This window comes from Vicugna pacos, chromosome 23, assembly GCF_048564905.1.
Source record: "Vicugna pacos chromosome 23, VicPac4, whole genome shotgun sequence".
Taxonomy (NCBI): Eukaryota; Metazoa; Chordata; class Mammalia; order Artiodactyla; family Camelidae; genus Vicugna; species Vicugna pacos.
This window is the reverse complement of record NC_133009.1, coordinates 21,593,774-21,608,452: the sequence shown is the minus strand read 5'-3', so window position 1 is coordinate 21,608,452 and position 14,679 is coordinate 21,593,774. Positions and strand designations below refer to the sequence as shown.

Below are 14,679 nucleotides of genomic sequence, written 5' to 3'. Positions count from 1 at the left end.
TGAGCATACATGTCTGAGACGGAGAGATGAGTAAACATGGGCAAGGGAGGCAATGCACAGGGGTATGTCCGGAAGAGTACTATCTATGCAGGCTGTGATGGACACATCCATGCATAAAGGTACCCCCATGATTCTTAAGACACATACGCACAGAAGAAACTCTACAGATGGGGGCTACCTGAACACTTGTGTACCCAGTCTGGATTATCTCTTGAAAGGTCCAAAGCCACCTGTGGTCCCAGGGGAAGGGGCCAGCCCTTTGACACGGAAACACTTCCAGGGGTGGACACACCGGAGGGAGGGAAGGGCAGTGAAGATCACAAGCGCCTGTAGAGGCAGGAACTGTGACAGGACAAGATCAGAAGCCGGGGCAAGAAGAAAGGTTGCGACCACCCCCCTCCCCAGCCCGAGCCCTTCCCGGCCCCCGGACAGGCGAGTTACATAACCCCGCCAGGCGTCTCTCCGCGCCGGGCGAGCGGTGCCGGCGGTGAGGACAGCCCCCGCGGCCGGGGGCCGCGCTTCCCTCACCGCGGCAGGGGCCCCGAATCGGGCCAGGGGAGCGGCCACTGCCTCCGCCCGGCACGGGCTGGGCCCCGGGGCTTTCGGTTTCCGGCCCTGGCGCGCACACAACCCCAGAAACCAACACACAGACACCATAACAAAGGCGGCGACGCGGCGGCAACACCGGGGTGGGAGGACCAGGGGACCACGGTGGGGCTGGCAGTCAGCCCACCTGCCCAGCGGAGGGCACGGCCGCCCGTCCCGGCCGATGCAGCCCGGGGGCAGGCGGCCGGCGGGAAGAGGGGGGGTGCTTTGAGGTGCTACTCACTCTCGTCAGGCAACTGGTCGAGCTCCGCCATCTTGAACGAGCCGCGCCGCTTTTTCAAAGGCTGCCCGCCGCGGTGCATTGTGGGGCGGAGACAGTCTTTGCGAGGGAGGTTCGAATGCGGAGCTCGCTGCCCGCGGCGCGGCTCGGCGCTGCTCCCGCCGCCGCCGGCTGAGGCTGGCTGGGCTCCGCCCGCGCCTGCCCGGGGCGGGGGTGCGGCGGAGTGGGGCCTAGCCTCGCCCCTATGCCCCCGCCCTCGGCCGGGCCGGAGGGAGGGGGAGGGAGGCCGCACCGCCAGGCCCGTCTCGCGCCGCCCCTGCCCGGGCCCGGCGCCGGAGCGCGGGAGGAGCGGCGCGAGCGGCTGAGTCCCGCCCGGCCCCGCTCCCGGCGCGCGTTTCGCGTCTCGCGCTGCAGCTGCGGGAACTGCAGGCTGTTTGTTCCGAGTAGGGAAATAAAGAGAGGCCCGGGCCGGCTGAGGAGGGGGGGCGCTGGGAGAAGTCCCTGGTTCTTACCCGCGTTACCCCAGGGGGCTCTACTCGAACTAGATTTTTCACGGTTCCCCAAGCCCACGTTTCTCCGGCGCCTGCATCCTCTCCCTTCTCCAGAAAGCTGGGAGGAGGGCCGAGGAGGAGGGCTCAGGCCGCGGCAGCCCCACAGCTTGTCGGCCCAGGACTGGCGGCTCCGGCGGCCCCTCGCGAACCAGGGACAGCCTTCCCAGTGTCGGAACCGGAGTTACATGGAGCTTGGAGGCGAGACCTTGAGAGGTCATGAAGTTAGTCATTTAGGTCGGCAGCGAAAGAACTGTTTTGCACAGCTCTTTCATCCACACTAGATCACATAGTGAGCAGGCAGAGAATTACAGAATCAGAAACAGGAGGCTTGGTGAGGATACAGACAAAAGTCAACAGTGGCACTACAAGATGGTGAAGCACTCTGATCGAAATGTTATAAGAACACCGAATGAGAATTCATCCAGTTTTGAAAGAAGCCCGGATAAAGATTTCACAATTCCTGTCTATAACACTGTCCAGGAATAAACCACTGTTGCTTTTCAACAGTTCAGATAACAAATGTTATTGGTTCCAGTCCTTTTTCTCCAGGCGGGGATTGGGTGGGATTGAGGTGGTGGAATAGGATAATTAAGCAATAAGAATACAACAAGGGTGAATTCCAGGAACTAAAAAGTTAAAAGGTGGTAGACTGACATGAGAGGACAACACAGAGGTCAGGGAAGGCTAAGAAGCTGGACTTGTTAAGAGCACCGGAGCAATGGAGAGGTCGAGTTTTAAACTATAGGGATGGCATGTTTCCATTTGAGTTGTAGAACAAAAATACGGGAAATGGATTGGAAACTAGTCAGGAGGAAGCTTGTAGAAGAGGCGAGACAGATGTGCACCAGCCACCCCAGAGGTTTAGAGTGGGGACTTTGAAGCCCGAAGTCCTGTTTGGGATTCTAGCTACTACTTGTATAATCTCGGGCAAGTTTATGTCTTAATTCTCTTTGCCTCAGTTTCTCATGTATAAAATGCAAATAATAAGAGGGTTGTTTGGAGGATAAATGATTTGATAAAGACCTTATATTAGTTCCTAGAACACGTTTTGGCTCAATTGTGAGTTATTGCCCCCACCACTTTGGAATAGGGAGTATCATTGGATGCCAACTTTGTGCCTTGGGTAACTGGATGCTGCCCCTTGCTGAAGTAGGAGGTGGAGCAAGGTGTGAAGCAGTGGTGAAAAATTCAATTTTACAAAGTAATCCTTCCTTCATAGCTAACTTAACCCCTCTTGTGCCTTTTAATCACATTCTGATATACCTTCTAAGAAGATGAAAAACAATTGATCCCTGTTGTCAGCACCTGGGAGGCGGTCACTATCAATTCAGAGATGAGTTCAAGAAAGGTCAACCCTCTGAGAATGAAAGACTAGAAATAAACAATCGAGAGGTAAGTTAGGGGAGCGGGAGAAGTAAACGTCTTGTGAATGTAACTTATGGTCAAGGTGCCATTAGACCAAGGCAAACCAGGTTTAATTTTAAGGTGGTTTTCACACACACACACACACACACACACACACACACACACACACCAGCAGATCTACTGTTTAAACAGCAGTATATAGCCAAACTAATTGAAGGCAAGGTCTTGAAGACATATACCCATGTTCATAGACACATTATTCACATTAGTCAAGAGGTGGAAGCAACCCAGGTGTCCATCAGTGATGGACAAACAAAATGTGGAATATACATACAATGGAATGTTAGTCATCGGCCTTAAAAAGAAAGGAAATTCTCACATATGCACATGGATGAACTTTGAGGCCATCATGCTAAGTTAAATAAGCCAGTCACAAAAAGGCAAATATTATATGATTCCACTTATATGAGGTACCTAGAGTAGTCAAATTTGTAGAGACAGAAAGTAGAATGGTAGGAGGCTGGGAGAGGGGGAAATCGGGAGTTACTGTTTAATGTATATGGAGTTTCAGTTTGGAAAGATAAAGTTTCGAGATGGATGGTGGTGATGTTTGTGCAGCCGTGCGAACATATATAATGCCACTGAATTGGACACTTAAAATAGTTAAAATGGTAAATTTTACATCATATATATTTTACCACTATAAAAAATACATGTTGCACAAACACTACACATAACGTGATCTCATTTACAAGTATATGTGCATAGACTAAAATCCAGGAGGAGAGATACCAACGGTGGCTGTCTCTGGGTGGTAGGATAATGGGTGATTTTTATTTTCTTTATATCTTATTTATCACTTTTCTACAGTTAGAGTTTTATTACTTTCATAATAAAAGTGATTATTTGGAAAAAAGTGGTATATCTATGTAATGGAATATTATTCAGCCACAAAAAAGAAATGAAGTACTAATACATGCTACAGCATAGATGAACCTTGAAAACATTATGCTAAGTGAAAGAAACCAGTCACAAAAGACCACGTGTTGTATGATTCTGTTTATATGAAATGTCCAGAATAAGCAAATCCATAGAGACAGAAAATAGATTAATGGTTGCCTAGGGCTGGAGTTGGGGAGGCGCAGTGTGGGGATTGAGACTGTAAGATTGGGGGTGACTGCTAACTGATACAGGGTTTCTTTCTGGAGTGAGGAAAATGTTCTAAAATTGACTGATTGTAATGATGACTGCACAATTCTGTGCATATATTAAAACCACTGAATTGTATGCTTAAATAAGTGAATTGTATAATATGTGGAATATATCTCAATAAAGCTGTTACAAGAAAAATCTTATTTTTGGACTTTTTGGGTTTTGTCTCAATGTAAAATATTTGGTAGTTACTTTTTATAGAATCCTTTTTTAAATCACTTAATGAAGATCTAAAGTCAACTGCACTCTCATGGGCAACTAAACTTTTTTTTTTTTTTTTTTACATTTTGAGTGGAGGAGGAGGTAATTTGGTTTACTTATTTATTTTAATGGAAGTACTGGGGGATTGAACCCATGACCTTGTGCATTCTAAGCAAGCACTCTACCATTGACCTATACCCTCTCCCCTCTACTAGTCCCCTGCTGGGCAATTTTAAATGATAGCTGCAAAGAAAAGACCAATAGCAAACTGCTTTCCTTTCCACTTGGCCTTATCTGCCAAACATTCTACTTAAGTTTCTGCAAACTATGCTGGAAAGAGAAGCTGCTTCTCCTGTTGGACCCAAGTGGCTATAGGAAGACACAAACTGAATTCTTGACAAAGCCTGTTTCTTTATAATGACTCCTAGAAGGGTCGTCAAATACCAGTTTCTCTTGAGACCCAGGTAAAAGTATTATTTGGTTAAAAAAATAAGAAAGAAAGAAAAGAGAGAGAACAGGGGATCATTAAACATGTTTCCTAGGACTGTAGTGAGAATTAAGTGAGATCACTTAGGTAAAACACCTGGCCCACATCCCAGCACATAAACACCAGCTCCCTGCCTCTCTTTCCTACATCCTTTTCCCCTGACTTGTACCCAGAAGGAACTAAACGTTGTTAGTTGCATCTCTGAGAAACTGCTTCTAAAGACATGCTTGGCAAAATTTAGTGGTGTATCCAAGGTTATTTCTGGAGGTCTCTTTGTCTTTCAGTCTGCAAAATAGAGCCAAGGCTAAGGAAGAACTTCACTTCCTTGAAGGAGTAATAACAACCTTTTTCACCCGGTATCTTTCATAACAAGCTATGAAAAAGTTATGATAGATCATCCCATGAGAGGGAAAGAAGGAAGACGTACTCCCCACACAAATGAACACAGTCATTGTCCAGAATCTCCTAAATGAACTGGGGAGATCAACCCCAGGAAGCACATAAGACCAGACTACCCAGGAAGGAGCACCTTGTCATCAGAGTTGCCCAAAGCAGAAAGATGGCTTAACGCGGTAGATTTGTGGTCTAACCCAGAAAGATTATCCCTTCAGGACATGTATGTGTCCATGGGATATAAGGAAACATTAAGAGTTGAATAATCATTAATCTTACTTTCTATTCTTAACCCCAAGCAACTCAATAGGGTGCAGTTATCCAGTAGTTGATCAGCAAACATTTATTAACTACCTACTGTGTGGCACACACTAGGCAATATTCAGTGTGACATAGCGCCTATTCTTACAGACTATGGTCTGTGAATGGAAGACACAGACAAAGTCTATAGGCAGTTACAGTAGTGTGATGAGTGCTACTATGGGATTGAGGACAGGATGCTATAGGAGCATAGAGCAGGAGGCAGGGGTAGCAGGGGAGCAGGAAAGTTTTCTCAGGGAAATGATCTCTAAACTGAGATCTGAAGAATGAGGAGAAGTTAGGGAAAGGAAGTGGAAGAAGGAAGCAGTATTATTATTGGCAGAGGGTCATGTACAAAGACCCAGAGATGAGAAAGTAAATGACTTTTATTCCAGGAACTTTAAGTAGTTCAGGATGGCTGGAGAGTTTAAGATACAGCAAGAGGAAAAGCTAGAGAGATAAAAAGGAGTCACACGACAGTCAGAGGGAGCTTTTAAAAACTTTCCGAGTGGGTTTTAGTAGCTATGGAGGTATTCGCCTCTCTGATCTCCAGCTCGAAGGAGTGTAGTTGGTTGACAGCCCCCAACTGCTGCACCCTAACATCTGCTCAGCATTTACGCTGATGCCGTGCTCCCCCGAGACTGCTGCTCCTAGTCAATAACTGAGTATGGCAGAGCTGCCAGAGCTGGGCCATTTGCCCTGGACATGGCCTCCCCTAATGGGTGATCTTTGCTCTGGGGCTCCTGCATGGCATGGTCTGGATTGGCTGCATGCTTACCCACAGAGCTGCCTGGAGCATGATGCTGACCCTTGGCAACACGATAGAACATAAAAAATGATGTTCTGTGACCACTGGTTTGTGGATTGTTTGGTGTGCAGGATAGACCAGCTCGTCAGTATTGTTTAATAATTGTTTCTTGGGTGGAGCCTCGGGGATTTGAATGATTAGGGCTGGTTATGGAGCTACAATGTGCCTACATGATCAGCTCACTCTAAGAGAGCCCCACCATGAGTCAATTTTGGACTTCTTGGTACATCTGCCAACTCTTCCTTTGATACATTACAATAGCTCTTCATCTCACAGCGATCTGGATCCAAAGCTACATTCTTCTTTACAAAGTGTAACCAGTTTCACTCCAAATATCATCAGATTGAGCCTTGTAGTGAATTTCGGTTAAAAAACTAACATCATTTGGGGAAACCTGTGTCATAGGAATTCCTAATTCAGCTTTTAAAGGCTTCTGTGCTGCCCTTCTTACACTCCAATTGCATCACTGTCTTCAAGTTCTACTGGATGACTTAATTGGTAACGGCAGGTGTTGGGAAAACAAACTAGAAAGGAAATTTTAGCATCTGACCTCGACTGTAGCAGTAGCTTATTTTCTGTGTTAAATAAGAGGACACTGAAGACTCGATGCAATACTCTTTCCTCAGTGTTTTCATCCAAGTCACAATTCATTTTGGTTCTAGGTCCAATTTTATTGTCATTTTCATCGATAAGAATACATATCGCTGTCAGAAACTGAACCTAGTGCTCATCAAAATTGTCAATATTTATTTCAGGCATTGTTAACATGTGTCTGTTCTGTCCTGAATATCCTTGCTCTGGCTGCAGCAGAAGGTCCCAGGGCTGTGTTGGACAGCAAGAACCAAGCAAACACAGTGGGATTTAAAATGTGTCTCCTCCAGGACTGGCAGGTCATAGGTGATTGGCTTAAGGGTAACTCCTATCCAAGATTTCCTTTCTCACACCTTGCCACAGGTTCAAGGATGGGAAACTGAATCAGCGATTGTAGGTATTATGGAATGGGATTCAGAAGAATGGAATTAGTCACTTTCCAAATGGCTGTCCTTTCCTCTGCCTGTTTTCTGCCTCATGGCTAGAAAAAGCCAGTCCACAGAGAAAAGAAATTGGTGGACTCACAGGAGGCCCCAAGAGAGGAGAGGGAGCCCCAGTAGCGTTGCCTGGCCTTGTTTCATTTCTCTCCTATCCAGGTCCTGGCTGCACTCCCACCCTGGGGTCATGTGCAACTCAAGGCCTCACTAACCTATATTTCTATGCTGTAGTTAAACTAAACTGCATATGTGCAAAGCATTGGAAGCAAAGAAGGAAAATGAAAACAGCTTAATATATTTGGCGGGGGTGGGATCATGGATGAATGTTGGTCTTTAACTTAATGTCTGCAAACAATTTTCACCACAACCAATTTTAAGATTTTTTTTTAAATTGAAGCATAACATACACTTAGTACAGTGCACATCTTAAGCATATAACATCTTGACCATTTTTTCTTTTAAAATCAACTTTATTGAAAGTAAAGGTTATATATGATAAAATGTACCTATTTTAAGTATACAATTTGATGAATTTTGACATCTGTGTATAATCACTAAAATTAAGATACACGACATTTCCACCCCCAAAAGTTCCCCTTACTCCTTTGTAGTCAATCCCACTCCCTCCCAGTGCTAGGCAATCACTGATCTGCTTTCTGTCACTGTATAGTTGATTTACCTGTTCCAGAATTTTACAGAAAAAGATATGAGTATATATATGTGTGTATGTGTATGTGTGTGTAAAAGAGTTTTGGGGGCCCAGATTCCTTAGCTCAGCAATACTGTTGTTGAAATTCATCCATGTTGTTGCATGTATTGGTATTTTGCTCCTTTTTATTGCTGAGTAGTATTCCATCATCTGGATGTACCACAGTTTGCTTATTTGTTTGTCTGTAGATGCACATTTGGGTTGTTTCCAGCTTAGGGGTATTATGAATAAAGCTGCCATGAATATGTGTGTACAAGCCTTTTTGCGGTCTTGGGTTTTCATTTCTCTCGGGTAAATACCTAGGAGTGGAGTGTCTGGGTCATATAGTAGGTGTACACTTAACTTTATAAGAAACTGCCAAATAGTTTTCCAAAGTGATTGTGCCATTTGACATTCCTTCCAGCTGTGTATGCGGGTTCCAGTTGCTCTGCAGCCTTGTCAGCATTCGGTATTGTCAGCTTTTTGCTTTGTTGTTGCTATTGCTGTTATTGCCATTCTGACAGGTGTGTAGTGATACTGATTTCTAGATTCTTTTGTGGTCAAAGAACATACTCTAAGTTGCTCCAGTCCTCTTAAATGTGAGATTTATTTTATGCCCAGAATATGGACTATCTTGGTGAATGTTACATTTGCACTTGAAAAGAATGTAGAGGGGAGGGTATAGCTCAGTGTTTACAGTACAATATGCTTAGTATTCATGAGATCCTGGGTTCAATTCCCAGTACTTCCATTAAAATAACTAATTAAATAAATAAACCTAATTATCCCCCCCAAAAAACAAAAACAAAACGAAAAAAACCCCACAAAAATAATAAAATATCTTTTTTAAAAAGAAAAGAATGTGCATTCTGCAACTGTTAGGTGAAATGTTCTATAATATCCATTAGGTCAGGTTGATTGATAATGTTCAAATCTATGCCTATTAATTTTTCTCTGTATTTGTTCTGTTCATTACTGAGAGAGAATTATTGAAATTTGCAGCTGTAATTGTGGATTTGTTTATTTCTCCTTTCAGTTGTGTCACTTTTTCGCTTCTTGTATTTTGAACCCCATTTATAAGGAATTATGTACTTAGAATTCTTATCTTCTTGATGAATTTCCTCTTTATCACTATGAAATGTTTTTAATCTCTGGTAGTATTCCTTATTCTGAAGTTTACTTTGTCTGATATTTAGATTGCTTATGATTAGTATTTGCATAGTCTGTCTTTTTTTTCATTCCTTTATCCTCAGTCTGTGTCTTTATATTCAAAGTTTACATATATTTAGACAGTATATAGTTTGGTCTTGCTCTTTTAATCCATCTGACAATCTCTGCCTTTAGTTGAAATGTTTACATTATTTGTATTAATGTAATCATCTGTGTGGTTGAATTTTAGTCTGCCACTTGCTGGTTGTTTTTTGTTCACTTCATTTATTCTTCATTTTTGTTTTCTTTTTTTTGATGTCTTCTTTTATTGAGTATTTTTCAGGAATCCATTTTTTTTCTTCTTTATTGACTTATTAGCTATACCTCCTTGTTACTTCTTTTTCTTCTTTTTTTAATGTTCATGCTAGGGTTTACAACATGAAACTTTAATTTACCACTTATCTTTAAGTATTGTTATCTATTGTTATCCGTCTTCATATATAACTTTTACTAGTATACCTCCTTTTTCCCCTCACAACCTTTGTGCTGCTGTTTTAATATATTTTATTTCCATATATGTTATGAAGCCCAGAACATATTTTCACTTTTCTCTAAATGATCAATTGTCTTTTAAAGATTTTTTAAAAGTAGTTGATATGTACGATCTATTTACCATTTTGGGCACTCTTAATTTCTTTGTGCAGCTCTGATTTTTCTGTTTGGTATCATTTTCCTTCAACCTGAGGAACTCTTTTTAAAATATTTCTTATAATGCAGTTCTGCTGAAAAACCCTCTCAGCTTTTGCTTATCTGAAAATATCTTTATTTCATTAGACTGGTAACTTTTTTCCTTCCAGCACTTTGAAGATGGCATTCTTTTTCTTTCTGGCTTGCATTGTTTTCTGATGAAAACTTCTTGTTCTTCTATAGGTAATGTGTCTTTTTTTTCTTCTTGTCTGCAGCATCCCTGGCTTCTACCTTCTAGATACCAGTAGAATCTTCCTAGTCATGATAACAAAAATTTTCTCCAGATATTGCAAAACATTCACTGGGGAGCAAAATTCCTTCTGGATGAAAATGACTTCTCTAGGACTATTTTAGCTCTACTCTTAAGGTATGACCTTTCTGGGATCTCTATTGAATATCCTGGGTGTTTAATCAGGACTCTTCCCTCTGATTGGTTGGAACTTGCCATAAGCTGAATGTTTGCTTCTCCCCCAAATTCAAATGTTGAAACTGAATCCCTCATGTGATGTTATTTGGAGGTAGGACTTTTGGGAAGTGCTACGTTCATGAGGGTGGAGCCCTTATCAATGGGATTAGTGCCCTTATTAAAGAGACCCCAGAGACCTCCTTTGTCCCTTCTGCCATGTGAAGATACAGAGGGAAGACAGTTATTTATGAACCAGGAAGCAGGCTTTCCCAAATACCAAATTTGCTGGCACCTTGATCTTGGACGTCCCATATTCTAGAATTGCGAAAAATAAATGTTTGTTGTTCATAAGCTAGCAGCTTGAGTGGATTAAGACAGACCTCAAACATTTCACAGCACAATGTAAGCTCTGGTAATTGTCCAACTTACATTTCCTCATTTATTTTTTGCCTGACTCTGTAGAGTTTCATGTTGGATATACACAGCTTAGTTTCCCGCATAAGACTCAAAGGGATCCCTATGCAGATTTCTTGGGCTCTTCCTTTGGGTTCCTTTCTCTCTGTCATTCTGCCTTGCAAATTCCAGCCATCTTAGCCTTCTGAAACCGATCTCTGTCCTTCAACTCAGTGAAACTCTCTTTTCCACCCCAGCAGTCTGCAGAGTATCTCCAGGCAGAAAGCCCAGGTGATCCTTGTGCTCATTTCATTCCTTTCTCTTCTCGAGAAGCACAGTTTTGTGTTGTACAATGTCTAAGAACACTTGTTTCATGTTTTTCCCAGTTTCCTTACAGCAGGAGAGCATGTACGGTACCTCTTACTCTGTCATGGCTGGAAACAGATATCCTTCTCAATAATTAAAATGTCAAACCATTTCATCTACTAACATGCCCTGTAGGTGTTGGCCTTCCTTCCTTTGGCTCTTTAGTACTTATATTTTCTAAACACTCAATTACTGAATCATACAAAACAGACAACTCAAGTAAACATACTTTATTTTCTTTGAGACTACCTTTTCCAAAATGTGTCAGATCTATATTTTGTTTTGGGGCAATCATATTCATCCTTGAATAAATACTGACCCATATCCATTATTCACTGTGCCCAACGTAGATATATACACCTGCTTTCAAATTAGCAGGTAAGCTGGACAGTCTCAGTTTATTGATATAGTAAAATGATGATCTTCCATCTGGGTTCCTTGGTAATTCAGAACCCATGCTTTTAAGTGGAAATTCCTGGTGGAATTAAGTAGAATTATTGTAATACATTTGAACATCATATTACGAGAACCCTTCTCTCTTTCTCCATGGAGGCATAGGTCCTCTTCTTCTCCAGGTGACTGCCTCACCCAGCCTCTCCAGGAGACTAGCCAGATTTCTTACATGGTGCCACAGGGCTTCCAAGAAAACAAAGGCAGAAGCTACCTGGTGTCTGGAGGCTCAGGCCCAGAACTGACCCAGCATCCCATCTGTAATGTTCTCTTGGTTAAAGTGAGCTATGAGTCAGCTCAGACATAACATGAAGGGAGTACTCACTGGGAGGCATGGTTCACTGGGGGCCATGAATATAACAGCCTACCACAGTCTTCTTGGACAAGTGACTAATTTCTTCTCGCTAAATGATGGTTACAATTTAACCCACCTTACTGGATTGCAATAAAAGCAGAAAAGTAAGATACTTAAGGCATCTCACACAGTGCCTGGCTTAAACATGCTATAAGTGGTGGCTGATTGCTTACTCACTGTACAAGACTCCTGTATTGTCTCATATGTAACGACATGATACTCTTGCCCCCTGAATAAACACAACTGAGGCAAAGATAGTAATTTGATGATGCTGGTACAATGTAACAGAAGCTCTCAAGTTGAACATTTACTTTAAGTACAATTGCATCCATCATCTTATTATTATCACCACTTTATAGATAAAAGTGAAAGTTTTAGTAACTTGCCCAAAATGACATCCACTTTCATTCATGGAACATTTATTGAGCATCTCCCTATTACAAGGTACTAAGAACAGAACAGTCCCTGCCTGCTAGAGGTTTTCAGTCTGCTGAGGGAGACAGAAACAGGCAGAATGTGATAAACACAGGAAGCAGTGGGTGCACTGCAGGGTAGGGGGGAATATTTGGGGTCAGCAAAGGACTGCAGAGAGGATGATACCTGAGCTCAGCTTCAAAGGATACTTTAGTAAATGTATGTCAGAAGTGCTCCAGGCTAAGGGAGGAGGTGTGAAATGGCATGGTTCGTAAGTGCTGGCCTAGGATGTCAGATCAGGCCTTCTGATCGTTCATGTGCATCTGTGTACCACCCCAAATGTCCATTTTTGGCTCAGGTAGTATAAAAATGAGTGTCACAATCTAGCTATGATTCTGTTTTGTCACATGTGTGTAAGCAACAGAAGAGAGTGAGAGAGAGAGAAGGAGGGGGAATATCCAATTCAGAATAAAGCTGGCTGATCTTAAAATGGTCTACTTAATCTTTAAATGAGCTTCAAGCGACCTACACCCCTGTTAACTCATTTACTCATTCATTCATTCAGCCAGCGTGTCCTCAGTCCTGCCCTGATGTCAAGCACTTACTTGCTTCGAGCGGAGAGTGCAAAGTTGAATCAGATGGTGCCCTCTGCCCTCAAGAGTCACAGAACAGGGTGAGGAGTACCACTGCCTGGGGCAGACTGACACTTCAGAGTCCGACTAGATGGGCATTCCTGCAAAACCAAAAGTGTTATAAAAAACAAAGAGCTCAGAAGACTACATGGATAGACTTCAAAATATATTGTAGATGGATTTGAAGGTGGTAGTTTTTAAGAAATTCCTCCCAGAAAAATAGGATACAAAATTGTACATATAGTAGGGTTACAACCAAAACATTTTATACAGAAAAAACCTGGAAAGAAATATACCAAAATGTCCACAGTAGCTAGCTTTGGTTATTTGATTATTATTTGGTAATTATTGGTTATTTTTTTCTTTTTTCTGGCCTACTTGATTTTAGGCCTTCCATATACTATTTTGTACACTTGTGATAATTGTTATTTTGCACTTATATAATAACTGGTAGTTACCTTTTAAGAATACCCACTACATACCAGTCACTGGGTAACGCTACCGGCATATTTCTGTGTTAATTCTCACAACCTATTGAGAGAGGCGCATTATTATCCTCATTTTACTGATGTTCCAAGAGTTTAAGAAACTTTTCAGAATCACAAAGCTAGCAAGTGGCAGCCAGGCCAGCTTATGCTCCTCACCACAGAGTGACTGTGAGAGCTTCAATTTCTCAGCGACATGAGCACCAAGCTTCACAAAGGTGCTTCCAGTTAACCTGCACGGTGCCTGTTTATTAACTTAAAAATATAAAAACTGCTAGCATTGAAAAGAGTGGCACAAAGATTATATTAGTCACTTTCAAGCTTTTATATACATTTTTCTGTTTGAATGAAATACTTTTTATTTTTCAAATTAAAAACAATTAGTCATGCATCAAATTCTACCACGTCGATAACGAGCTTGTCTCTGAATCATAATAATAGGAATGATTTTGCCTGAAGGAACTGCCAGGCATCTGTGACTGAGAATTCACCCATCATGCTGTCATTAAGTCTCTTCACATTTGCTATGCCCAAATAAATTCTCTGTAAATTTGAAGACCCAGCTCCTATATTCCACAGTCCTTTCCAGAATCACCCCAGCCACTCTGCTGACTTGCCTTTCTCTTCTTGATCATATTGTCCCTAATTGATTCAACTAATATTTACTGTGTGCATCTTAGGTGCAGGATAGAGTGCCCTCCAATTTTTTTTTTGAGAGCACATCTTGTACTTTGATTGCAAGTGTTCTTGGATTTATTGTGTCACCTGCATGAGCAAACACAGAGTGAGTATTTAATAACTATTTGTGCATCCACTGCCTCCGGCCCTTGTCCTGGAACTGGTTCTTTCTTCTACTATCTTAGTTCTTTAATTCTAATCCTTCCCCTGGGCCTCTGTGTTCAGCAAACCATATTACTTCTCCATTAATCATCAGCATTTTTAAGTTCTCAAAGTTATTCAGCACCTCCTCTTACTTAATTTCTACCTGGATCATTCTAATCCCTCTTCTAAAGCATAATTTCCTCCCAAGTGATGTATATGGGTTTTTGTCTATATTTAGTTCTTGGCTTTTAATTCCCCTCTCTTCCTCTGTCTTCATATTCTGTTTCTCACATATTGCTGTTCCTTTGAGGGAAACACACAACACACACACACACTCCCCACACTCACTGAGCTTTCCCTCCAATGAGAAAAATCTTTCTAAAGTCCTTTATGTATTGAATCCTTTATATATTTAGAATTCTTAGCTGTATCAGTTATGATCTTTGGAAGTAACAGACTGCCCTCGCTGGAATGACTTCAAACAATAAAGAAAAGGTATTGCCTCAGGAAATGAGACCCCTGGAGGAGGGCAGCCTCAGGCTGGCGGATGTGCAGTTTGGGGAGGTTATCAGGGGCTTAGGGCCCTTCTCTCTCCTTACTC

The 14,679-nt window shown here is 42.3% G+C and overlaps 1 protein-coding gene and 1 pseudogene across 3 annotated transcripts in view; both read right to left on the bottom strand.

Moving 5' to 3' along the window:
- The window catches only part of LIN9 (lin-9 DREAM MuvB core complex component), a 62,391-nt gene extending 49,628 nt beyond the window's left edge, over window positions 1–12,763 (bottom strand). The window contains exon 1 of one of the 3 annotated variants that reach the window (XM_072948647.1): window positions 12,745–12,763. Coding sequence is in view for 1 of the 3 variants with exons in the window: in XM_072948645.1 (XP_072804746.1) it covers window positions 830–908 (79 nt within the window). In the remaining 2 variants the exon portion in view is untranslated. Of the gene's footprint in view, window positions 1–829; window positions 936–12,744 lie in introns of those variants that run through there. The other 2 variants (XM_072948645.1, XM_072948646.1) reach the window with 2 other exon arrangements.
- LOC102544188 (isopentenyl-diphosphate Delta-isomerase 1-like) lies at window positions 6,323–6,902 on the bottom strand (annotated as a pseudogene).
- Window positions 12,764–14,679: the final 1,916 nt, after the last annotated feature.